Here is a 26,028-nt window from a genome sequence, read left to right as displayed (position 1 = left end):
TTTTGTCTTGAGTTTACTTCTACAGGTCAGCTTTAGTTGCTGTGAGGAAAGCAAGCATGATTAACAGTTCCGCCGCAGGTTGCTGACAACTGTTTTCTTGAGTACATTGCATATCAAGAGGTTGCAGTTAGGACACAAGTGTAAATTGAGGGCTACAAAATGCTTTGCCTGCTGCAGCTCAGTCATTGGTCATTTAAAATCATCTGTGGACAGAGAAACTTATGTTCCTGTTGTATCTGATGGCAACAGCTTTCAACACATGTTACATGTACAGCATTTTAGCACATGTGAAGTGACCCGCCGTGTTTGTGTGGCACCTTTAACTGAGTGGTAGGCAATATGGCAACACTGCAGGACCAAGGGACGGACATCAACTATCAAGTAATTTTAAATGAACTATAGTCACATAGTCTGGCATTGTATTGGGTACAGCTCTTCTGAACCCATTGATTCCATATTCAAATGACATTTGATGGGATCTCGACCAAACTGAGCAGCTTACTCCCAGTTGACTGTTAGGTGCGTTTCTACACCACAGTGGCAATAACTTTGCTGCCAACTTTTAGTTCACTCGACCTTGAGCTATTGGTCAGCCACTTTCAATCTTGAGATAAACAGAACATTGAACATTCTTCTTCTTCCCTAGAATCTCTTGTAGTAAACTTCTGAAGTGACAGTTTGCAACACTGTCTATCACTGAAACCATGTTCATTTCCTTAACACTTACCTCAGAGAGATCGTCTTCTCTCTTCAGTTAATGCAGAAGAACTATCACAGCCAGTTGCAGATTATTGCAAAGAAGAAGAACCTCTACTGAGGTTGGCACCTCCACCAGAAACAGTTATCAGCACTCCTTCCATAAACCTCAGTGAATATTTGACGTCTTCAATACTCTGCCTCAGTGCCTATGAGGAACGCCTAGCTAACTGGCCTTCGGATCCGGCTACAGTAAAGACTGCTGGTGTGAGTATATTTATGTTTCTGAATATTATTTTGTTTGAGAAATCACAGTTATAGAAAACTTAATTTATAATAATTAAAATCATCCGTGAATGTTTGAAAGGTTGGTGAAATTTGTATTTCTCTTTTAGAAATCATTGTTAATTTTATAATAAACCATAATTTTAATAAGATAGGTAGAGTGAGTCAGTGTTTCAGTTGTTCTGTGCAGTGTTGATGACTTGTATATGTCAGACAGCTCGCACCATTGCGAAATCACCTCTGCATCAATGGTAATTGTGGCACTGTCGGACAGGGAAGAACTTCTTTTCTTATTAACTGTATTGGAAAAAGCAAAAGTGGAGGATTCATTTGTATGCTAGATGCTGGATGCCTTGAATTATAAATAGCGTACAAAACTTAAAAGTTTATAATTGGTGTTGAAAACTTTTCAGAAATATGTGCTGGATACATGAAAATGTGAAAAGACAAAAGTGCAAAGATTATTATACATGGTTGCTGCAGGTATATTTAGATGATAAACACTTAATTTACTTTACGCTAAGATGAAAAAAGTCATGGGACAGCGATATGCACGTACATAGGTGGCAGTAGAATCACGTTCATTAGGTATAAAGGGTTAGTGCATTGGTGGAGCTGTCATTTGTATGCAGGTGATTCATGTGAAAGTTTCCAACATGATTATGACCACATGATGGGAATCGGCAGACAGTGAACACAGAATGTTAGTTGGAGCTAGACACGTGGGAAATTACATTTCAGAAATTTTTAGGGAATTCAATATTCCAAGATCCACTGGATCAAGAATATGCAGAGACAACCAAATTTCAGGCATTAAATCTCACCACGGACAACTCGGCACCATTTGCATAGAGCTGTCAGTGCTAACATACAAGCAACTCTGTGTGAAATAACTGCAGAAATCAATGTGGGACATGGTTTGGTTTTCATTTATTTCCTAAATACTGAGGTTGATTATGTAGGGTGTATCCGTTAAGACAGTGCAGCGAAATTTGCCATTAATGGGATACAGCAGTAGACGACTGATGAGAGTGCCTTTGCTAACAGCATGATATCACCTGCAGTGCTTCTCCTGGGCTAATGACCATATCGGATGGACCCTAGGCAACTGGAGAACCATGGCCTGGTCAGCTGACTCCTGATTTCATTTTGTAAAAGCAGATGGCAGGGTTCGAGTGCAGTGTAGACTCCACAAAGCTATGGACCCAAGTTGTCAGGAAGACTTTGAGCAAGCTGATGGTGGCTGTATAATGGTGTTGACTGTATTTACATGGAATGGATTGGGTTCTCTGATCCAATTGAACTGGTGGAAATGGTTATATTCAGCTTCTTGGAGCCCATTTGTGGCAATTAATTGATTTCATGTTCCTAAACATTGCTGGCATTGTCACTGGTCACAATTGTTGACAATTGATTTTAAGAACATTGTTGACAATTCGAACAAATGATTTGGCCACCCAGATCGCCAGACATGAATCCCATCAAACATCTTTGGGACATAATCAACAGGCGAGTTTGTGCACAAAATCCTGCACCAGCAACACTTCCACAATTATTGGTGGCTATGGATGCAGCATAGCTCAATATTTCTGCAGGGGACTTCCAACAACTGGAGTCCATCCCACGCTAAGCTGCTGCACTATGCTAGGCAAAAGGATCTCCGACATGATATTAGGAGGTATCACATTACTTTTGTTATGCCAGTGTGGAATTATCAGAATTCTTTTGAACTATGTTAGGAATATATGTCAGTGTATCATGTTTTATGTATTCTGCGATATTCCTCACAAGCAGCTGCCTTGAGGATATATTGTGGGGATCCTCACAGGCAGCTGCCTGGAGGATACACAAAACATGATTGGGCGACAGACGTAACAGACACACATTAAATGTAACTGCCTGGATAGCCTGAAAGACACATCAGTACATTGTTTGTCATGAATTCGTAGTCCCCAGAGACTCGCCAGCCATTAACATATGTTAACTAACTGTAAATCCATGTGCTTGAACATACTTCTTGTTCTATTACATATTAGACGTGCAGGTATATGTAATAAATACCAGGTATTGGGTGTTCTTTTTTCCGTGCTTTTTAAAGAAATGAATTAGGAAATGTTAATGTACACCTTAAACACACATGTAATGCAGCAGTCAGTGTGCTACTTGTGTCCATGATTTCAGAAGCCTTGTGGGGTGAGATGGATCATTTTTAGCATGGTCAAGGTTTGTGTCTCTGAGTAAAATATTTTTTACACAGTTTTGTGTACGTCCATGCTACAAACTACTTAATCAGGTATATTAGCACCTTTTTATTTGTAGTTAAACAATTGGAGCTCTTACACAAGAGGGTGATTTCATGGAAGTCACAATTTTCTGAAATACTTAAGAGTATTTAATTACAAGTTGAATTGTTCCCAGATAAATCATGCCCATAAAAGAAACAGAAACTATCTTGTTTGTGTCTCCCAGTATTACTGGGGGGGAAAAAAAAAAAGATAGACTGAAAATATTCTTGCCTACCTCAGTTTGATCTTCTCCTCATTTTCTCCATTTGCCTTTGTCTCCATGTGCTCTCTGTAATTTCTCTTATGTTTAGCTCTTGCTCACAATCTGTTGATTACCACTAGCTCATTATTTTTACTCCGTAATTTGAATATTGGTTGTTAGTGTCTATTTCAGTTTCCATGGATTTCCAACATACTGAGGTTCATTATGTAGGGTGTTTCCTAATTCACGTTATACACTTCTAGATGTTGTAGAGGGGATGCGGTAGATAAAAGTTTTACAAAGGAACTCGTGTCTGGAAATGTCATCCTGTGATGCTACAGAGCATTAAATTTTTAGGTGCTGGCACCTCTAAATATATGTACTTGCAGGATGGTTCCATGATGATGATGATGATGATGATGATGATGCTGCAAATATTCTAGGATAACAATAAAAACAATTTGTTAATGTTACAGTTATTTAATTGCATGGATAAAAAATCCACTTCACAAGCAGTGGCAGAACACACACAGGAAAAAGACAGTTGCCAGTGGCTCCTCCTTCAGACAGAAGGGTTGAAGAGCAAGGAAGAGGGGTGAAGGAAAAGGACTGGAGAGGTCTAGGAAAAGAGGTAGATTTTGGGAAAGTCTTATGGAGAGGGGTTAATTTATCAATTTGCAGTAAGGGTCCTTGTAACGGAAACGAACGAGCCGAAAGTTATAAGTGAAAACTGTTCTGATACCTCTGACAGTGGAATACATGCATGGGTACTGTTGTTGCTAAGTTTGAGGGGTAGGCTAATTTCAAAGGTGGTAGTATGGACCAAAGCAAGGAAAAAATGTCCATTAAACATGGGCTCTAAAATGCATACCTGAGGAGATATGAGCACTTGTTCATCTTTGCTACTGTGAAAAGATCTCTTCCATTGAACAAGTGCTTATAGCTCTTCAGGCATCCATTTTACAGCCATGTTTACTAGACATTTTACCACCACCTCTGAAAGATGCCTACACTACAATCTGAGCACCAACAGTGCCAGTATATGTATTCAACTGTCAGAGGTATCAGAACAGTTTTTGCTTACAACTTTTGACTTGTTCGTTTCCAGTTTAGAGACTCTTACCTCAAACTGTTACATTTACCCTTCTCCATCAGCCTAGAAATTTTGTAACATCATCACGGAATCGCCGTGTATATACATACATTTACACTTGTCAGCGCCTATACCTTGGATGCTCTGTAGCGTCGTTGGATAACTGTCGTTGGATAACATTTCTGGGCATGGTTCCATATGTAAACTTGGCCTACTAAATCCCCTCTACAACTTCTAAAAGTATGTAACATCAGTTATTGTGAAACACCCTGTATACATTTTGGAACAAATTGTTCTTTCCTCAAGTTCATGTACATTCTGATTTTATTTACCATTTTCTTCATGGAGTAATCATGCTCTTGGCAATAAACTATATTAAATTAACCTTGAGGAATGGATTTGTATGTATGCTAGAACTTGAACAGTCTCCTTTCAAAATCTGTTTCTGTCGCCAGTGAGGTAACCAATTTTCCATACAACATTGGATGAAGGCATCCCATTTCAGACTTTTTCCTATGTTACAGCCATCAAACAAATGTAGTGCATCTCATTTCTGCAATGAGTAATGTCATTTGTTATCACAAAGAGTGCACTTCTTATCAGCACCTTCCTCAGGGTTTAGAGGAAGGATGTAGCCATTGGAGCTACAGATTTTGTGTACTACAAACTTAGGATGCCTTTATTTCACAAGGTTTCATCTTGAATTGACTGGCATAATTTATTTGAGGACTTTATTTATAGTAGTTACATTCTCAGTATCCCTGTAAAATTTTGCTGTTGTGTTTTCTACTGTCTGCAGCATTAAGTATTGCTCAAGATGAGAAAGTTTCATTATTGATGATGCGTTTTCGGTGTGACTATGTGAATGGGTATGTTCATGTCAAGCCAATGTTCACTGCTTCCATAATTATTTCAGAAAATTTTTCAAAAATTATGTCCTCTGTGATATTCCCCCTTTTTGCTTAAAGGTTAAAAATTTCGTTTTTTTATAGTTTACATGTGCTCCTGGGAAATGTTATTTGTTGTGGTTTTCAATTTATTTAGTCACTAGCATTTTTTAATCATTTAAATATTTTTAAAGGCAATTTGAATGTTTACTTAGAAATAGATACTCCCAGTACTACTAACAATATTGTTTTCCCCATCTCTATTATTTTAAGTATGCAGAAAGTGTGTGGTTCTGTCTTCAGCTGAAAATTGTTCATATAGTGCTTAATGCAATTTTTTTTCTGTAGCTGAAGTTATAGATTTATGACCTAACGGGGTCTGAAGTATTTGAGGAGGACATAAAAATCGAAAGCCAAAGTATCAAAATGCTAACCAAATGTATTTTTTCTTTGTCAAACTTATTTGCATGTTGTGATTCAGTTTTGTTATAACTAAAATAATTTTGATATTGTCCTGATACTCCCATAACTTTTGCACAGGGTACAAAGAAGGCAGCAAAGCGAAATACAAAACAAAAGGATGTGGCTCCAGTCGTTTCAAATGCTGCTAATCAATCTGAAGAAAGGCAGTTGGCATCTGTATCAAATCCTGACCCAGCAGGCATACATGATGAGAATGCCTGTGATGTCGACAGTGGACATGATTCACCTGCACCCAGTAGCCCCACACACATGGCTATTAACAATATTCTCTCATTGCAGCAAGAGGGTATGTGTTACTAAATTACATGACTAAAACTTTAAAATTAGTTGGACACCTCGAACAAAGAACTATATACTACAGTGTCAGTAAGTTGAGATATTATAATAATTAAATCTTGGATGTAAATTGGTCCTGGTAGTACTGCAAAGCATGGCACTAATCACAAATTGTGAAAAATAGCAAAATATAAAAGAATACAGAACAGTTTAATTTGTAAGACCTTTTAACTTATATGTAACAGATTATATTGTTAACACATGCTAGTCTGCACTGAGCATTCCATGAGAAAGCATCTCTAGTTTTTGCAACTGTTTTCACATTAACATATTGAAAACAATTTCAGCAACTGATGTCGCTCCTGGATATAAACAATGCAGAGCTAACTAATGCTGTACTACCAACTGACTACATTTGAATGAAGTAAAAGCATCCAGACTGAGTGGATTGTGTGTGTGTGTGTGTGTGTGTGTGTGTGTGTGTGTAGTCACCATACTAATGACCAATCAGTGACAAGGTCCACAAATCACATAAAATAGTATCTTGTGCTGAGGTGAAATAAGAAACATACTCAAAATTTTGCTGACCAGGTGCAGAGAACCCCAATGTTTCGTGGTTCTGAGATATAATGACAACTAAACACAACAAGAAGGGGTTCGGGCAAACATCCATGAACACAGTTAACCATTTCACTATGTCCTGAAAGGAATAGAAACAGTTAGGATGATTTCTGATACTGCTTCTGTTATCCATAACAGAAGACAAATGCCACGATAGAGTTGTGGAGAGGGGCACTTGTTACCTCACTTAACAAAAAAAAAAAAAAAAAAAAAAAAAGTAGGAAATATTTCGCTTTCCCTTCTTACAGAAGCTAAATTCCTTGCTGGCTGAAGAGGGAGCAAACCTAGCAATAAATGTTGCGACACCTTGAAAATCAAGTGAAGTATTCCTCAAAGTGCTTAATTTTTAAAAAACCCTCCAACTGGTGGAGAAAAGCAGTTTGATTCCTCACATCAGACCAGTGAGGAAATACAGTTGTCTGAGTAGTTAACACAAACATTTACTGAAGGCCTTTCAAGAAAATGGCCATTAGCCTGATATCCACACTCTAGAAATCCCCCCCCCCCCCTCCTCTCACTTGTGTGCGTGTGCGCCCCCCCCCCCCCCGCCACACACACACACACACACACACACACACACACACACACACACACCTGTTTGACATTTTTCTTCAGTAAGGAGAAGGCATGTAACAGCTGAGTCATAACACGTTCAAGCAACTACATGGATCGTGGTTTAATGGATGCCTCTTTTTATTAATACAGTCTTCCTACTTATTAATTATTTAAAGTATTTTGGGGGCAGTTATGAATAAGAGTGGTAACCCAGACCATGTTTTAAGTGTGTCTCTTTGCTGTTACTAGTAACATGTTGACTTCCACTTAGTGATAGATGTTTCACCACCAGGCCAGGCACACAGCATTAGGCATGAGAATCTGCTGTGGCAGTTGGTGGCCACATGGTGTCAGGTGTGCAGTCCTGCTGTGGCTGCCACCACCACACAGCAGCCAGTGTGTTAATAACTGATTATGGCGAGAGCACATTGGCTCCAATGGTCTAGTTTGCAATGTGATCAAATTTATTATCGAGGAAGGCATACACACATGAAAATTCGTGCATACATTGTTCAGCTTGAGACATCAGACTGATCATAGAAGTTTACTGAATAGATTCTCTAAAATTCTCTGTGATCAGTATTGAGCTGAGGGGAGAAAATAATTCTGAGCTAAAAATCTTTTTGGTGGAGCTAATTAGAATGTACCTTAGACATCCATAACTACCTATTTATTTCTTTTCCAGTGTAGACATTTGGTGTGCTACCTAACTACTGTAGCAGGTCATTTTACATTCGCTATTACATCATAGTTTTAAACCACTGTACATTCTTGGGTCAAATGGTATCAGGGTAGCAGTTAGCTATGTTAGACTACCATGTTAGAATACTTCACATTTTATGATGTAGTGGTATGTGGGTGTAAGCTTGAACTTATACACTATTGCTGCATCTTAAATTAAGACACCAAATATTTGTGTAATTAATCCGCGAAGAAGCTAGTGAAAGCCTCCTACTGTCTACTGTTTAAGGCACTGGTTGTCATTTCTGGAATGAGAGGGAGAGATAGCTCATAGTAAACTCAGTTTCACTGTGTACAAGGGGGCTGGGGCTAGGACCACATATATCCCCCCCCCCCCCCACACACACACACACTTACTCACCTGGCTAAATCAAATTAAAGATCTTAAACTCAATTTCTCCTCTTATTAGGATGACACGACCCCCAAATCTCTGACCCTGCCAATCGGCACTGTCATTATGGTCTTGTATTGAACACTGAGTTGATCAGATGTGCATAAGTACATTAAGTAGAAAGCAGGGAATCTCCGTTCACCTCTCCTTTCCTCATAAGTGCACATCTATATTTTTCTTCACTTCAAGCTACCATTCTTGGTAGCCACCACTTCAGTTCCTTTAGGTCTAGGAGACAGAATCCCCAGGATTACTATTCTGCAGGTCTCCATGACCACCAGGGATTTGTACTCATGACAATGTAGTAATAGTATTTAATAGCTCAGAAATTTAAGAAGAATGTCATATTTTTCCGTTGGAGACCGAGAGTGATGACATTTTGTCAGGTGACTGACAAATGCACGTCTCCTGTGCTCCAGTCAGTTTCTCCAAGGTTTTCACTTAGAGAAAACCATGTGCAATACACAGTTTGAATTCATATCCATGCAGAACTGAAAAATGACTTAAGTTTCTCGATACTTCAGTCAAAGTCCACTGCACGAGTATACTCAGGATTTTATTAATGATGATCTTCAAAAATTTATAACTTATTATATTGAGCTTTGAAAGTTATATTTATGTGCCTATAAATAATATCATTCATTACAAGACATTTTTCGTTAATAAAAAATAGTATTTTGTGGAACAAAATTTATTAAAATATCAATATAGTAGGTGAGTAACCTGAAATTGCCCAGGTATTTCTGTATTCCAATCTTCTCTTACCGTATTTACTCGAATCTAAGCCGCACCTGAAAAATGAGACTCGAAATAAAGGAAAAAAAAAATTTCCCGGATCTAAGCCGCACCTGAAATTTGAGACTCGAAATTCAAGAGGAGAGAAAAATTTTAGGCCGCACCTCCAAATCGAAACATTCGGTCCATTGTAATATGAGACACAACTTAGGTCGAATGAATGACGATACAGCTACAGTAGTTTGGTTCGAGTCGTAAGCTTAGCAGTTAAGCTTTACCAGATAGCCGTTGATATGCGTCAGGTGCTTCGTCCGTATATATAAGGGTACCCTTCCTTTTTCACGTGCTTTGTCTGGTTTGAATTGATTGCTTATTTTTCTTTGATCTGATGAGTGTGGTTCTCCTTGTTATATGTGTTTACATCACTCTAAGCTGAAAATGCATTACTGTACTGTGTCATGCATTGTTTGTCGCATTCTGATAATGGGCGTTTACGGCCTGTCACCACTCGCGGCATGGCTTAAAAAAAAAAGAAAAAAAAGAAAGAAAAGAGAGGAATCTTCTCGTTAGCGAAACAATGGCAAGAGACCGCTATTTGTTGTTACTTACACTGCTGCTTTCTTTGATAATGATCAACAAGAACCAAATAATAGACTGCAGATGATAGATGATGTTCTGAATGAGAGTTTAGGGAAAATTTTTCTCCGTCTGAAAATCTTTGCAGACGCCTCTTTAGTTCATTACATGGTGCACAGAAATTAGTCATCTTAGATTTAAAAATGTAGTCAATTGCCGTGCTTCATTTCTGACTGTATCACTATTAGGCATAAGAATAATACAAATATAAACATGGCATAATATGTATATCCTTCCGCATTTACTGTTGTCTCACTCTAGTTTCGTAGTTTATTCGGCAGACAGGATTTAAATGAGAGAGCAGCAAACACGAAAGTATACATGGCAAAATGTTTATATTCACATTATTCTTATGGTGAAGAGAATACTGCATGTAATTCACAATTCATAAAAGTTCCTATTAGCAACCATCTCTTCTCACAGGTAGGAAAAAATTCAGAACGTAGAGTTGGCCATATTGACAAACATCCCAAACAGTCTTGCGAGTCGGATTTTCGTAGTTCATTGAAATGCTGCTACATTCGAAGATGAACAATATGGAATTTGTATTTACTTCGTTGGATAATGTAGGAAATGCAGTGGTCGAAGCTTGGGGCGCAGAAAAAAACCTCGTCTTCCAACTTTTTTTAATTTATTTACTGACGCAGAGGTTTTGGAGCCAGTATTTATCTTTGTGCCTGCAAAACATGTCTGTGTAGCGCTACATATATTCGACGGCAGTAGTTTGTGGCAGCACCTACCAACATTTTGCAGAATTTCCGCTTACGCTACACTCAATTCTAAGCCACAGGCGGGTTTTTGGATTACATAAACTGGAAAAAAAGTGCGGCTTAGATTTGAGTAAATACGGTAATCCATCTCCTCCTCCCTCCACACTCTGCCCCTTCCTCCTGCCGCCCCCCCCCCCTTTTCCCCTGTTCGTCGCCCCACCACCACCAGCACCACCACCAGCACCACCACCACCACCTCAGTGGGAGGGTGTTGTTTTTTCCTACAACATTATTATTTTCCCCGGTAGCAAGTAGTATGTGTTGCAAGTTGAAATTGAGATGTTGAATGTGTGTCTGTATGACATTTATTGCACATAGATGCGATTCCCCTTGTTTTACACCAAACAATTCCAGAGAGGATGTAAAATATCTGTGGTGTTCAGCTGTGATGTTTAATATTAGGTTCAGAAACACGTTGATAAAATTATTAGCTAACTGCAGTGCTCATTCTCATGAACTGGTTGACACACTGGACTGCACAAATAAGAGGAAAATTGCACTTCATAGCTTTTTAAGTATCCCAAGTCAACTAAATACAGGAAATAAATATCAACAATTGTTTTCAAATGTTTGTATGTCACAACTTCTCATCCACACCCTCCCACTCCTACTGGTTGGAGGAATCTTACTCCTCCTATATTCTCGTACAAATGAGAAGTCATGTACCTAGCAAATGTGATTGAAGTCACTCCAAGTGTTCCTGGGTTATGCTTCAATGTCGTGTCCTTTTCCTTTCCTCCCTTGCAGGTTGTATGTGGTGCTAAACCCAACAGTGCTTCTGTCCAGATAGTAAGTAATCAGTTAACACCTGATTGTTTAAAACTTGTGATTACTTTCCAATTGATTTTAATGTGTAAATATTTGACTTTTAGCATGTAAACAAGTAGTAGTTTAGAAAATGTTTGAAATTATGTTCAGGGCTTGTTGGAGGTCTCTAAGTGCTCTCTTCAAATGCTGCCTGGGTCTACTTTGGTAATTAGCACTACATTTTAAGAAAGTTTTTCATGCATTTGGGTGCTTATGAATGATATCTCCTGAACCATGTGTCATACAGTGATATAATTTTGCAAGCACATTTAGCTGTAATTGTGGATATTATCTGCACAATGGTATACTGATAGTAATAAGTAAAAATAAATTAAAATGTGATGCCTGATATGGCAGTTTTACTGCGTGAATGAAGAAAATGTAGTAAGCGATAATATTATTTTCCTTTCATCATTTTGTGACGGGTGTCAGCGAGAAAATGTGATGTGAATGTTTGAATTTATGTATAAAGTTTGTTGCAAGTTGCTATGTGCTTGCATTCTCAGATACTTGCATTTGATATGTTTTGCTTCTTTTTCATGATCACCCACAACCCAATCCCTTTGGGAGGTAGGTGGTGGTTCTTACTCCCACAGCACTTCTTTCCAGATATCAAGTGATAAGTGTGTAAAGTCGGTTGAAATAAATCCAGTGGTTCAAAAGTAGAAGATTTTGAACATACAAACCTACAGACACAAATACATAATTTTTTATATTATTATGAAAAGGATAGATTGCTACTCACCAGATAGGGGAGATGATGAGTTACAAACAGACATCTTTCAGCCAAAAGGCCTTCTGAATTAGGAAATAATTATATTAATATAATTATATTATATTAATAGAAATACTCACTCATTTATACAAGCACAATTCGCCCACATATGACCCTTGTCAGGAGCCAGAGATTGGCTGTGCATGTGGGCTGCGTGTCTATGAATGAATATATGTTTTCTACTTTAGAAGAAGGCCTTTCGGCCAAAAGCTCAAATATATAACAGTTCTTTCCTTGTGCCTGTCTACAACTCAACGTCTCCGATGTGTGATGAGTAGTAATCTATCCTTTTCATAATATTGTCTTTACTCCAAGCTGGATTTTCCATTGTTTAATACAAGTTTGTGATATGCTGGCGAACCCATTGTACGTGTGTCCAATCTACTCATCCATTCTTTCTCTGTCTCTCTCCTCTTCCCCCCTCTCTTTGTGCGTCTCCTCCTCTTCCACCCTTCCCTTTGTGCGTCTCCTCCTCTTCCACCCTTCCCTTTGTGCGTCTCCTCCTCTTCCACCCTTCCATTTGTGCGTCTCCTCCTCTTCCACCCTTCCCTTTGTGCGTCTCCTCCTCTTCCACCCTTCCCTTTGTGCGTCTCCTCCTCTTCCACCCTTCCCTTTGTGCGTCTCCTCCTCTTCCACCCTTCCCTTTGTGCGTCTCCTCCTCTTCCACCCTTCCCTTTGTGCGTCTCCTCCTCTTCCACCCTTCCCTTTGTGCGTCTCCTCCTCCTACCCCCACACTCTTTGTGCGTCTCCTCCTCTTCCCCCACTCTATTTGTGCATCTCCTCCTCCTTCCCCCTCCTCTTCCCCCACTCTATTTGTGCATCTCCTCCTCCTTCCCCCTCCTCTTCCCCCCTCTTGCTGTCCATCTCCTACCCCTACCTCCTTTAATCTCTCTCTATCTCCTCCTTCACCTTCTGTTAATCTTCGTCGACTCCCCCTCTCTGTCCACCTTCTCTTTACCTCTCTCTCTCTTATCATAAGCCTTTTCTATTGTTACTGCAAATGGAAAGTTAATTGGGAAATGAAATCACTTAAAATGAATGGTTAACTTGGTTGGGCTCATTTGCATAAGGGGTACTGGTGAGACCTTTCCAGCTGCCGGGACTGTGAGGATAGTAACCTCATTCGCAGTATTTCTCATAGTTTTAATCTGTGATTGGTCAGGATTACAAAGTTTTTGATGGTACATACTTGATAGCAGTATTCTAGTCATAAATCGATAATCCATAAATACAACTTCCTTTTTTCCTCTTAAAATTGACTGCGAGGAAGAAAACGTAACAGAACACTGTTGAGCATACAACTTTTGTTTAGGATTTTATATAAGGTGATAAATATGTGTGGAGGAAACAATTTGTCTAATGTTTTAAATGTCCTGCCATGTAAGTTAAAATTTGACTGCGAGAAAGAAAATGAAACCACTCATGTTTGCACCACAGTATATCTTTTCTCACAGTCAATTTTAACAGGAAATGTGAACATTGCTGCATCCCTCATAATGTTTAGTAGATTATCAGGTAAAAATCTGAAGCAAAACTGTCAAAAACATTTGTGGATTTTGCTAACAGCCTTTGTATATCCATCTGATCTTTTATTACAGTATTGTAGAATAATGTAAAGTAAATCGGTCAAGAGCATTTAAAGATTTTTGGTAATAGCCCTAAACTACGACTTTACTTCATATTATGGGGGGGGGGGGGGGGGGAGAGAGAGAGAGAGAGAGAGAGAGAGAGAGAGAGAGAGAGAGAGAGAGAGAGAGAGTGTGTGTGTGTGTGTGTGTGTGTGTGTGTCTGAACTAGAGTAAAAATTTGAAGTAGATCTGTCAAGAATTTGATATTTGTAACAAAGTTAAACTAAGACTTGTCTTTTATACAGGGTGTCCGAAAAGTCTTTCCCTGATTACATAAATTGATAACTCAGGCTAGAAGTAAGATACAAATATGAAACTGGTGTCTAATTGTTTACAAACTATCACAGTTTTTTTTTTTTCACACATCAGTAAACTTCCACATGAGCACACTTGGTAGCACGTAGCACATCTAGGCGATATTCAATTTCTGTCCATGCATTAGCCAACATCACTGGAGGAATCGATTCAACGACTGTGGTTATCCGTTGCCGCAGGGTTACAAGATCTGGTACACGTGTTCGGTAGACCTCATCTTTGACATAACCCCATAAAAAAAAGTTTAATGGGGTTATGTCAGAAGAGCATGGAGGCCAAACCATTGGCCCATCACGACCAATCCATCGCACAGGAAAGGTCATATCGAGATAGGCACAGACGTCCGAACTCCAATGAGGCGGTGCACTGTCTTGCTGAAACAAAACTTCGGGGTGATATTGAAGCAGCTGAGGAACAGCATACAGTTGCAACATGTCCAGATACACTGCAGGTTTGATGGTAGCCTCAGCGAAGAAGAATGGCCCGATAATTCAATCGTGCAATAGCGCGCACCAAACATTCACCTTTGGACTGCCTCTGGTGCACTCCGTGACCTCGCCAGGGGGTTGTGAGCCCCAAATGCGCACATTATGGCGATACCTGACAAAAAAGGTCGCTTCGTCGGAAAAGGCAATTTGTCTGAGATAACCATCATCGTCCTCAATACGTGATGGCATTTCGACTGCAAAGTCGTATCGACGTGTACTGTCATTGGGCAACAAAGCCTGAACGATTTGCACTTTGTATGCACGAAACAATAAACGTTTGTGTAAAATGTCATGGAGAGAGCTTTTTGGCATCTGTAATTCTCGTGAGGCCCTGCACACTGATTTCTTCAGACTTCGCACAAAAGACTGCCTTACAGCTTCCACCCTGTCTGCTGAGGTTCTTGGTCGACCAGACCTCGGAAGGTCAGCGACCGATCCTGTGTTCTTGAACCTCTCGTTTCAGGCTTTAATGCTCTTGACATCAGGTGGATTCCTTCCAAATGTCTGGAAGTGTGTCTGCACTGTGGTTGGTGATCGTGTCTCATGGTACCACAGGACACACTGTGCCTTCTCCTGATTGGTTAACATGGCTTCTTGGGCACTGCACCTCATCCACTACTTATGTACTGCGAACCTAAAACAGAAAAAAAAAAAACTTTGATAGCTGTAAACAATTCTACACAAGTTTCATATTTGTATCTTACTTCTAGCCTGAGTTATCAATTTATGTAATCACGGAAAGTCTTTTCGGACACCCTGTATAACAGCATAGGTAGAGACTAAGGGGTTAAGCCACTGATGTGTCTGATAGTTGTACATGTTGTTTGGGTACTGACACAAAGACCATTCTGTGTTCAGACGTCTTTTAGTATACAACATTTTTGGTGTGTATAACACCATATATTCTAAGCAACTTGTTCAACAATTTGCAGATCAAATTTCTTGTCATGTTGAGTCTTATCAGACTGAAGTTGTATCCAGTTACAGGAGCTACCAGTGATACGGGCATGATTTTATTCTACGAATTGAGTTTGGTGTTTAGCACTACTTTTAATGTTGTACCAGAATTGTCTGGGCATTTTAGATGAAAGTGTTTTCCCCCCAACATCAGCGACTGCATTTGGAAAGTTGTACATGGTGTATAAATAATTTAAAGTATTTGGAAAAGATCTTCAGAATGCACTCACGTGTTGTAGTTGAGGGTAATCGCGCAGCACTTTGGTAGTTGACTCCACAATTGTTGCAGTGGTTATGAATCCTATTGTGAATGCCAGAACCATATTTTGAAAACTTCTTGTGGTTTCCATGAACCTGTACCATATCTTGTTTCATCAATTGATGACCCTTAAAAGATTATATTAATCCATCAACAAAGACTGTAGCTACTTGTCTATTGTGCTAGATAAGGAAGTTATGAACAGGAACCATATGGCAACACACTCTTCTCTTTGCGTGGTATCAGTTGCCAAAATTTTCTCTCTGTATATCAAACCATTTATGAGATACAAGGGTGTTATGAGTATTTCATTGTCACTTTATGATCTAGGCATATGAGTGGAAAATATATTATCCATTTTCTCGAGGATGGAATGAGTCATAGATTCCACCCCAAAGTTTAAGGAAGAGTTTACATTTGCCGCCCACACAATCGAGCTAGCCTGCCGGCTGCCTCACCGCTCCCTGGCTCCACTGTACTTGGGTATGAAGCAGCACTGTGACAGCTGCTCGACATGCAGCTCTGTTGTGCTGCTCCAATGTAATCTCCGACTTAGTCCCAGTGTTCTGGATAGCAATAGTCAGTTGAGCTTCATTTCCAGGTTCCTTATTAATTGGCTGGGCTTAAGAACTATAGAACATCGTGGCTTATCTGTAAGTTCCTTCTGCTACTTCAGTGCATCGTACTCATAGAATTCTCTCAAAAGGGGATCTATAGAAATTCTATGTCATCTGTGACTGCCGTGCACCGAACTTTGTCTTCTGATGTAAAAAAACATATCCAGATACTTCAGTTGGCGAACCCAAAGGATGACACTGGTTCCTCTCTGATTCAACTGTCATCATCCATTGTATTGATGCCTTCTGTTCTACGTTGGATTCTTAGTGATGGCAAATCAAGCTCCACAAAAACCTTGTGATGGCAAACATCAGTTTAGAGACAGTAATGCAATCAGATTATATTCTGTATCTACATGATTACTCTGGAAGCCACAATGAAGTGCCTGGCAGAGGGTTCATTGAACTATCTTCAAGTTATTTCTTTGCCGTTCCACTCTCAAACATTGTGTGTGTGTGTGTGTGGGGGGGGGGGGGGGAGAAACGGATAATTAAATCTGTATGTGCAAGCTATAATTTATCTTACTTTATGATGATGATTATCAAGTCTTCTTATGTAGATGGGTGTCAATAAAATATTTTCACACTCTGTGGAGAAAGCAGGTGATTGAAATTGTATGATGATGTTGGTATGGCACCCTTCCTTCTTCTACAATATTTCTGGAATTTAGAAACAGTGGGGATCACAGAAGACCATCAAGAAATCTGAATATGGATGAACTGGCCTTACTGCAAGATTTCTCAAAATTAAACTGCTTTGCAGACAGAAGAAGAGTGGTTTCTTTCCCCAAAAGGCCCAATATTATGATAGCTAATAATCTTCAGCAAGCAGGCGGAGAAGAGATTTATTTCAATGGGGAAAAAAAAAAATTCATGGAGGACAGCAACCTGAAACACATTTATGAGGCACAAGTGATAGACCACATCAAAAATAAATATGTAGAAGTTACCCAGACATTGTGTGATACATTTTATCTGCAGCATGCAGTAAAAAAAGAGGGGGGGGGAGAGGGGGGGGTTTACAAGTCATAAAATGAGGCATTGTATTAACAGTTTATCACATGAGAAGAATGCACATTCATTGAATGAAACTTTAGAAATAGATCTTAATTTACTCCCTGACATTCTTTCAATACTGAGATTCCATCTATATCCATTGGCTACATCAAGCAAGCATTTCTTATTAGTTCTTCACAGAAAAGATGAGATCTCACAAGATTTTTTTACAAAGTAATCATAGATCAACAGGGATCAATTACAACTGAAATGTTCAGCATGTAACCATATGTACAAATTATTTTATGATGTGAATGTAAAATGATTCATTTCACATAATTATGATTTATCATGTAAAATGATCCATGGAACTGAAAGGATTACATGCTGCTTCATTCGGCTACCTTTTGAGCTTACCTGCAACACGTTCCTTCTTGCAAGATAACGTGTACATAGGTGACACTGCTGTGATTAACAGTGCTTGATGGCTCCGATCGGTCAGTAAATGAGGTCTGCCTGGTCTTTCTTTAACTTTGCTTGTGCCTTTGTGTTTCCTCTTGGGAATTGTATCACCAATGATCACCTCAGGCTGATTTAGAAGGGCTGAAATTTCCCTGATGGATTTGTTACTGACGTGGCAGCCAATGAGTAATCCATGTTCCAAGTCACTGAGCTCTCCTGACTGACCCATTCTGCTGTTACTGCTTCTCTACTGACAACATAATGCTCCATGTTTGAAATTGCTGAGCTCACCTGACTCAGGGTTTGCATGTTTCTTGAAAGTGCTTAAAAGTACTTAATTTCAGTATTGTGCAATAAAAGTCGTCAAAAGTGATTATTTTGTCTTTTTTTAAATTATTATCCTTATAAGCCCTATTTTTGTCTTTGGAATTATATTCAAACTTAAGGTTAACTTGTTGAGGTAAAGAGAGTGGAGTGGGGGGGGGGGGGGGGGGGAGACTGTGTGTACAGGTCGAAGGCCTAAGCAGTTACGGGGGTTGCTCAGCTGTGTGATATGTTGGGCAGGAGGGATAAAGTCTCAGGCATGTAGAGTAGAAAGGGAGTGGGGGGGGGTTATTGCAATTACACGCACTACTGGCAGCTGACACCCTTTGCTGTATGATGTAAACTCATTGCTGCAGTGCCGGCAGTCGGAGATACTGTATGTTAGCATAAATGGCAAGGGGCACAGAAACCTTAACCAAATAGTACACCTGCGACAAGGAAATATCTGTGACAAAGTATCAGTCTGGCATTTATCGGCCATTTCTACTTGTAACAATTGTTTGGTGGAAAAACTGCAGAACAGTTCTATTTTTTTAAAATTGTGATTAAAATACCTGGAAAGTGTGTGTTAAGCCAACTATGCCATGATAAGATGAATATAAAAAATGGCTATTGCTGCCAAAAGACTTTCACAAAGGTAAGTGTAAGATTTGCCTAATGGACATTGGTATAGTGATGGTGGGAGAAGCGGCCTATAAAGCACATATAAAAGATAAGTGTTATTTTATGTTACATATTACTTGATTAGAATGACTTGACTTGATGTGCTTAAATTACGGGTGTTACAAAATAAATCATGAATGAGTTGTTAATACACTTCATCTATACCTACGTGAATAATAATTATTGTTTAGTATCTGAGGAAGAGAGTGTTAAGATTTATCAGAAAGGTGAGGTATAAATGAGACAAACGATTAACAATAAAACAATGGTAAAAGATTACTGTGCAATCACTATTACTCAAAATTGTGAAAAGATGAAGTCCTATACAATCAAAAGAATAAAATAAAAGTAACAAAGGTAAAGGGAAATTACTTTGGCACTGCACTTAACGGTGTGCTACAGCCACAAATTATATCCCAAAACTCATAATTTCGTGAGCACTTTCAATATATAAGCGACACAGAGACCTAGAATTAAAATATCAAGATGATTTCGGCTTAGAAGTGTGAATAACGGACCAAATCATTCAAATTCATATGCATTCTCAATTTCATTAAAATTCACACATTCGGAATTACTTTCATGCATTATTGTATGATAGAAACTGCTGAAAGGACTCCAAAATGTGACATATTTACTTTAACTGCTTTAATTAGAAAAACATGTCATAGGTCAAGCAGATGTGCAATGAAGGGTATTGTTGGTAAGTTTTTAAAGAATTTTTCTTATTTTGTTAATTTGATAATGTTGAATTTTATTATAGTGATAATACATTGAAGTTATCATCAATTTCTGCTTGTTTATTTCATTCTTGACCTTGCTACAGCATTGAGTGAGTGCTCCTATTGTCAGCAAAGAAAAGGCACATACAAGTCCTTAATTTTTATTTTGTAAATTCAGTACGAACCCTGCCTGACTGATCCATTCTGCTGTTACTCTTCTCTACTGTCAAATTTTAATGCCCACCTCCTAATGCCTCTTTTGACATTTAATGATAAATTCCACATTAATAAGGCTGTCTGGGAACTTTTGATCAGACACAGTATATAATACCCTCAGGTGACGTTATGCAAATACAAACAATAAAATGAGGTGTTTTATTAGTCTATTTTAAAATGTTTGAGTGCAGGGTTAAATGGCATGAAGATGGCATTGGCATCAATAAAATTTTGTGTTTGTTGTGTTGGTACACACTGCAGAATAATGAAAGTAGACTATTATCATCATCTCCAGAATGCTCCTTTATTCAAGTCTTTTGTGTAAACATGTTTCTTATAGAGAGATGAACAGGAATGTATTACTTTGTTTAGTTTATTGCCAAAATAAATTCATCCAAAGTTGAAAAAGAGTTATAAGGAGCCTTCACCTTTATTTTGAACTGTTAAAAAAAAAATTCAGATGTGCATCCTTTCTCATGGAGGTGATCTGTGTTAGGGCATTGCAGAAGTGCAAGCACAGATGTAAACAGGACAAAGTATGGTATGATTTTGCACAGAGAATTAGCAGTGAGAAAGTTTTACGAAAGTGGGTGCTGTGTTTATTGGGTACTAACTGAGGTAGGTGTGGAAATGAATGTATCAGCAATTTTTGACTAATTTTAAATCCAAGTTGTTTTGTGCATTGATTTATTACTGTTAAAAGACATAGGATCCACTGCAAAATGTCAGAAAGAAAAGTGCACTCAAAGCAGTGGGTGGGTGCCAGTGATACTGTTCTATGGGCAGGGAGGGCAATTCATTTCATCTGGAGAATGGGGGTTATGGCCAATAAGGGTAAGTCTGAATAAAAATTGGGAGAAAAAATTATATTTCATCAGGATACTGCTCCTGCCCACAAATGTTTTCGGCAATGAGAAAACCAAGGGATTTGAAGTACAAATTGTTGGAACAACCGCCCTATACAACAAATTTGGCCCTTTTGTGTTGAGACAAGGTCAATATCTCACACTTGGGTTTGTGCTTGGCTCTGAAGAAATTTTTCAGATGTGGTGGTGAAAACATTTTCATCCCAAATATTTAGCTGTCAGCAAGAGAAGGGAAAAGTGGTGATGTACAGTTCTCAATCATTAAACTCAACTCTTATACCATGGATTAAGCTGCAAATCTCTTCTCAGTGTCTTGCGGAGAGGGAATGTATCTCTACCAGCAAGAAACCTCGTCATCTTACTTTGATACTGAAAATAATGGTGCTCTATCCACAATATGGATCCTGGTCATTAGCACCCCTGTGTGTCTCCTCCCTTAGTCAAGACCCCTTCTTTCCCTCCAGTCAATGTTCATCATTTGCTTCGCCCTCTCCTCCTGTCTTTTCTCTCCAACCAACAAATGATTCTACTACTCCTCTGTCCATTTTTCCCTTGCCCACCTCAACAACCACCCCCTCCCCCCCCCTTTTTCGGTTCACTCATCTTCACATTTCTTGTCACTCCCTCTGTTATCAACCCTTGCTCACCCTCCTCCTACCCACGTCTTCTACTATCCCATCCCCACCCCTTATCCTGTTACATCTTCTCACTCAGTTCTTCCACACATGCCTCCAACAATCAGATTTATGCTGTCATTTCCATTCTCTCAGTTTCTTCTCCCCCCCCCCCCCCCCAAATGCTCCCCTGTCATCTGACCTAAAAATACCAAAAATTTCTTCAGAAGTCTTGTGTTCTCTGCTCTTACCGCTTCCATACCGTACCACCTCTGCTTCCCTACCCCGACCTTCTCAACTCCACTCTCGATTCCCTAGGAGCTAAGTTTATAACAGGATTTCCACTGTTTCTCTCAGTCAGTTTTATTGCTGCACCTCATGAAAGTAACTTTTAATCTATCCGAAATTTCTCTGTCTGTTGAACTTTTTTGTCCCCCTCTGCAGGAAGCCCATTGGCTGCGCATAGTCCATCACAGCCAAGTGATAAAAGCAATGTATTCACCGAGGCAACAGATGCAGATGTCATGGAGTGTTCGCCACCAGCTGAGCAACTTGATAACAAAGAAGACCTCTCCAAAGTAATAGAAAGTATGTCTGATGTAAGCTCTCAGAAAGATTGCAATGCTGCAGTGGGAGAGCAGACAGAGTCCAAAGAGGATTCCTCCAAAGCCACAATAGAAAAAGTTCGGGAAGGATGGACACAGAAGGATGCTCATGCTGTTACTATAGGAGAACTTTACCTAATGGTAGGTGTACAAAAATTAACATTATCTTTTTGTCTCTGTGAAAGGTATCTCTGTTGGGTATTTGTTGATGGGCCAACTCAGTACTCAGATGACTAAGTTTTAGACAAAAATCATTTGTACTTAATTCTGTGTGTAACTTGTAGCACATGATTATTGTGACACAATAACAACCCACTTTCTCTGCACTACTGGATAAAGTTCTCTTCCAGACATATCCACATCTTAGTCTTCTGCTGTAAACTTGGTAGTTTTCTGCAGATGCTATCAACTCATCTGCCAGTTTATCATGATGTAAGATATTCTTATGATCCATTTATTTGTTGTCCTGACACTCTGCATTATTACTGTCATGCATCTTTCTGTTGGATGTTGGGCACAACACCCATTTTTGGATGTTTTGTGTGTAAAATCAGTGTCTCACTGTTTGAGGTTGGCACATTGTAAGCTTCTCATTTCAGTCACATTAGAAACTTACTTTAGAATATTGATTTCAGTTTGAAAGAAACAACTAATTAAATCTAGTTAAATCTTTAGGATTGTTGATGGAACAAAACAGTGACATCAATTGGGAAGGTTGTAAAGACAGTGTATTATCGATGTTTTCCAAAAATTTCTAGTCAGTATTTACTGAATACAGCACTTGTCATTGATACCAATTAACAGTATCATGAACTTCACATAAGACTGAAGTACCATATTGAATCTGTTATGTAGCTATAATACCATATTTTGTGACTGAAATTAAGTCTAATTAAGACCAAATATGTTTCACTTTATTTTGAAGTATCTTCAGGGGTCTTTTTTCCTTAAAATTTCAGTGTGCCAGGATCATGAACAGTTTTCCTGCTTTAACTTACTACTATTTACAGTATTAATTATTATCTGTTTTTTGTTTCTTATCTCGTTCTTCTATACACACATGGTAGATTTTAACACACAGTTTTAACACTTTAAAAATAGGAAATGTGGGATTGAGATGATGACATTTGTGAGGGTAAGAGGTGCATCACAGTATGCATTTATGACAGAATGACTGTAAAAATATAAATTGTAATTAAACAGGAATCAGGAAGGAAGCATAAAAAGGGAAAAAAAGATACTGTGGGAATGTAAAACGAAAGGATGATAATAGGACTAAAAAGGAATTTTTACAGTGCAGAAGAGGAGTTTAGTAGTGTAACATAGTACTGTAATAATTATTTTCTTTTCAGTTTGGCAGTGAAGGTAAAATACAGTTGGAGTACTGGTGGGAGGAATCCACACCTTATGTAAAGGTTGAACCTGCTACTGAAGTGGAAAGTGCAGTACAGTCTTCCATATCTGCAGGAAGTCCAGTGACACTAATCTTACAGAAACTTCTGTCGATTGCAAAATTGAACTACAAGAAGAGTAAGGTCAGTCCTAAAATATTCCATTCTTACTATATCAAAATCATTCGTATTGGTAAATTATGTGCTGTAAATGCCTTTCAAAAGGGTTAGTTTACATGTGCACAGAATCGTTGTTTTTCTTGTGTGTGTGTGTGTGTGTGTGTGTGTGTGTGTGTGTGTGTGTGCGCGCGCGCGCGGGGAGGGGGGGGAGGAGAACATTAACTATGTCCATATTTGTACACACAACTTGTGTGGCTGGCAGGGAAAAGGGGGTAGAAGTAAATTACTGTGCTATTCAAAAATTTTTACAACTAAGCTGTTCTGAAAGTCAATTTGCACTCACATAGATCTCAGTGGGATAATTATTGTAGGTGTAATTCACTGATTAATCGTGCATTACCTCTAGGAGGAAAGGTAAAATTTGTATTGTGAAATAATTCAACTTATGGCTTATGTAATAATGTGATGGAAGCAGTAGCTTTAAGATGTTTTCAGTCTCTGTGTGAGAACATACATAATCAGTAACAAGGCATCCAGTGCTAAACAAACTATACAAGGTGCTCAGAAACAATCTGAAATGCTTGTAAGGGTGTTGCAGGATACGCTGTACTGAAAAATAATGTTTAAGAAAAGAAATCAATACATTGTGCAGTCTCAGTGTTAATTAGCATTGAAGTTAGCCAATCAGGCCATTGCACATGCAAATCCTAATGGTCTGCCATGTACAGCTAATGTCAGTTATTCTCATAGCATAGATGATAGTGCATGAGACTACTCAGTTTGAGCCTTAGTTCTGTCTCATGTCCAATTTTTGTACCACTCTCTCCTTTGGTTTTAGGAAACCAAATGACGAACACATATGAAGACACTGTCTCTGGCAGGTTGCTTAAATTTGAACGAACGGCAGCCTGATTGGCTAACTTCAGTGCAAATTAACTCAGAAATGGCACAATGTGTTCAATTTTTTCTTAACAATTATTTCTGATAACAATCTACTCTACAACACCGTGCAAACTTTTCGAACTGTTTCTGGCCAGCTTCTATATAACAACATTATTGCATGAATAAAGGTTTTTGTTTTAGCTGTCTGTCTGACCCACCTGGCCTCAACCTTTGTTAGTCATTGTGCATCACCCACCTATCCTCTTCCCTGTTCCCACTCTTGGCACTACACAGCCACTATTCTACCAGTGCACCCACAGTATTTTTACATCTCTCCTTTTCCACTCCCCCTCCCCTCCTCGCCCTGCGTATAACCTCCTTACAGCATCTGCTATCTGTCCCTCTCTGCTATCTGTCCCTCTCTGCTATCTGTCCCTCTCTGCTATCTGTCCCTCTCTGCTATCTGTCCCTCTCTGCTATCTGTCCCTCTCTGCTATCTGTCCCTCTCCTCGCCTCAGCTGCCTCCTGAACCCCACCAACGAGATTGCTTCCCCCATCATGCACAGCTGCTCACAGTCTGGCCTTGGCAGCCGGTTTTTGAAAGAAGGCCTCCATCCAGAATTTTCCATTGTTTGATTCCGTCCAACAGTTCTTTATTCTATCAAAGCAGTAAAGTGTCTAACAAGCAGCAATTACCAAAGCAATTGTTCTTGACATTTGGATCAAGTATGCCATAGATCAGCCCTTGTGTAAAGGAGGCATTAGGAGTTTCAGATTGGCAATTTGCATAGGTGTGCAACAACTTCATGGACCTCAAAGTGAACATGTTTAATCAAGAGAGTTTTATGTAGCACTGTCTGTATTTTAATTGAAGTGGAAGGAAGCAGTACCCATGTTTGTTTATGACATTATTAAAAGTACGAGACACAGCCTGCATTCAAAAAATGTGTTTGTAGAAATGAATTACTGTACACGAACTAGTCTGAGAGAGGCAGTACATATAGATTGGCTAATTAATACACTTAGCTGTCGAAATCACATGCTAAGGAAGCCTATTTAAAGTCATTGGCTAAATGCGGGCAGGCCATTCATTAAAAAAACTACAGCATTGTGCTGTGCATTCCTTGTAGAAGTGTCATGGTCCCAGCCAACAGCAGGTGTTGGATGAAGTCCATGACATCACAACGAGGGATGCACTGTACAATGTAAGGTTATACAGGAAATACACTGCACCATGTCTGCTGTGCCTTGTTTCTCATTTCTTCACTGTAACCATTCGTCACTTTAACTCCATTTTAGTTTTCTAACAGTACAATGTAAGGTTATACAGGAAATACACTGCACCATGTCTGCTGTGCCTTGTTTCTCATTTCTTCACTGTAACCATTCGTCACTTCACTCCATTTTAGTTTTCTACATTTTACATTGTCTTACCCGTCTATTTTTCACTGCCCCCATCTCACCTCTGTTATGTACAATGCACTTAGCTTTTCACTCTTATTAACTCATGCATGATGTTTAAGCAGTTATCTCTATCTGCATATTGCCCTGTCTTCCACCTTTAAGCTCTCAGGTTTTCAAATCTCATCTGATGCAGTCCCCAACAATCAATATTACCTTCTCATACTATGCGGTAAGTATCTCCTGACCCACGGTTCTGGGTG

General features: G+C 39.1%; 1 protein-coding gene across 1 annotated transcript in view; it reads left to right on the top strand.

Annotated features, from left to right (window-relative positions):
- LOC126198755 (protein cramped) overlaps positions 1 to 26,028 on the top strand; it is a 160,766-nt gene that overhangs the window by 63,449 nt on the left and 71,289 nt on the right. Inside the window, exons 6-9 of the mRNA XM_049935310.1 lie at positions 733 to 963; positions 5,989 to 6,217; positions 21,811 to 22,112; positions 23,324 to 23,506. Coding sequence (XP_049791267.1) covers positions 733 to 963; positions 5,989 to 6,217; positions 21,811 to 22,112; positions 23,324 to 23,506 — 945 coding nt within the window. The remainder of the gene's footprint in view (positions 1 to 732; positions 964 to 5,988; positions 6,218 to 21,810; positions 22,113 to 23,323; positions 23,507 to 26,028) is intronic.

The sequence above is a fragment of the Schistocerca nitens genome, chromosome 8 (assembly GCF_023898315.1).
Source record: "Schistocerca nitens isolate TAMUIC-IGC-003100 chromosome 8, iqSchNite1.1, whole genome shotgun sequence".
Taxonomy (NCBI): Eukaryota; Metazoa; Arthropoda; class Insecta; order Orthoptera; family Acrididae; genus Schistocerca; species Schistocerca nitens.
The sequence above is the reverse complement of the archived record's forward strand: the minus strand, read 5'-3'. Positions and strand labels throughout refer to the sequence as shown.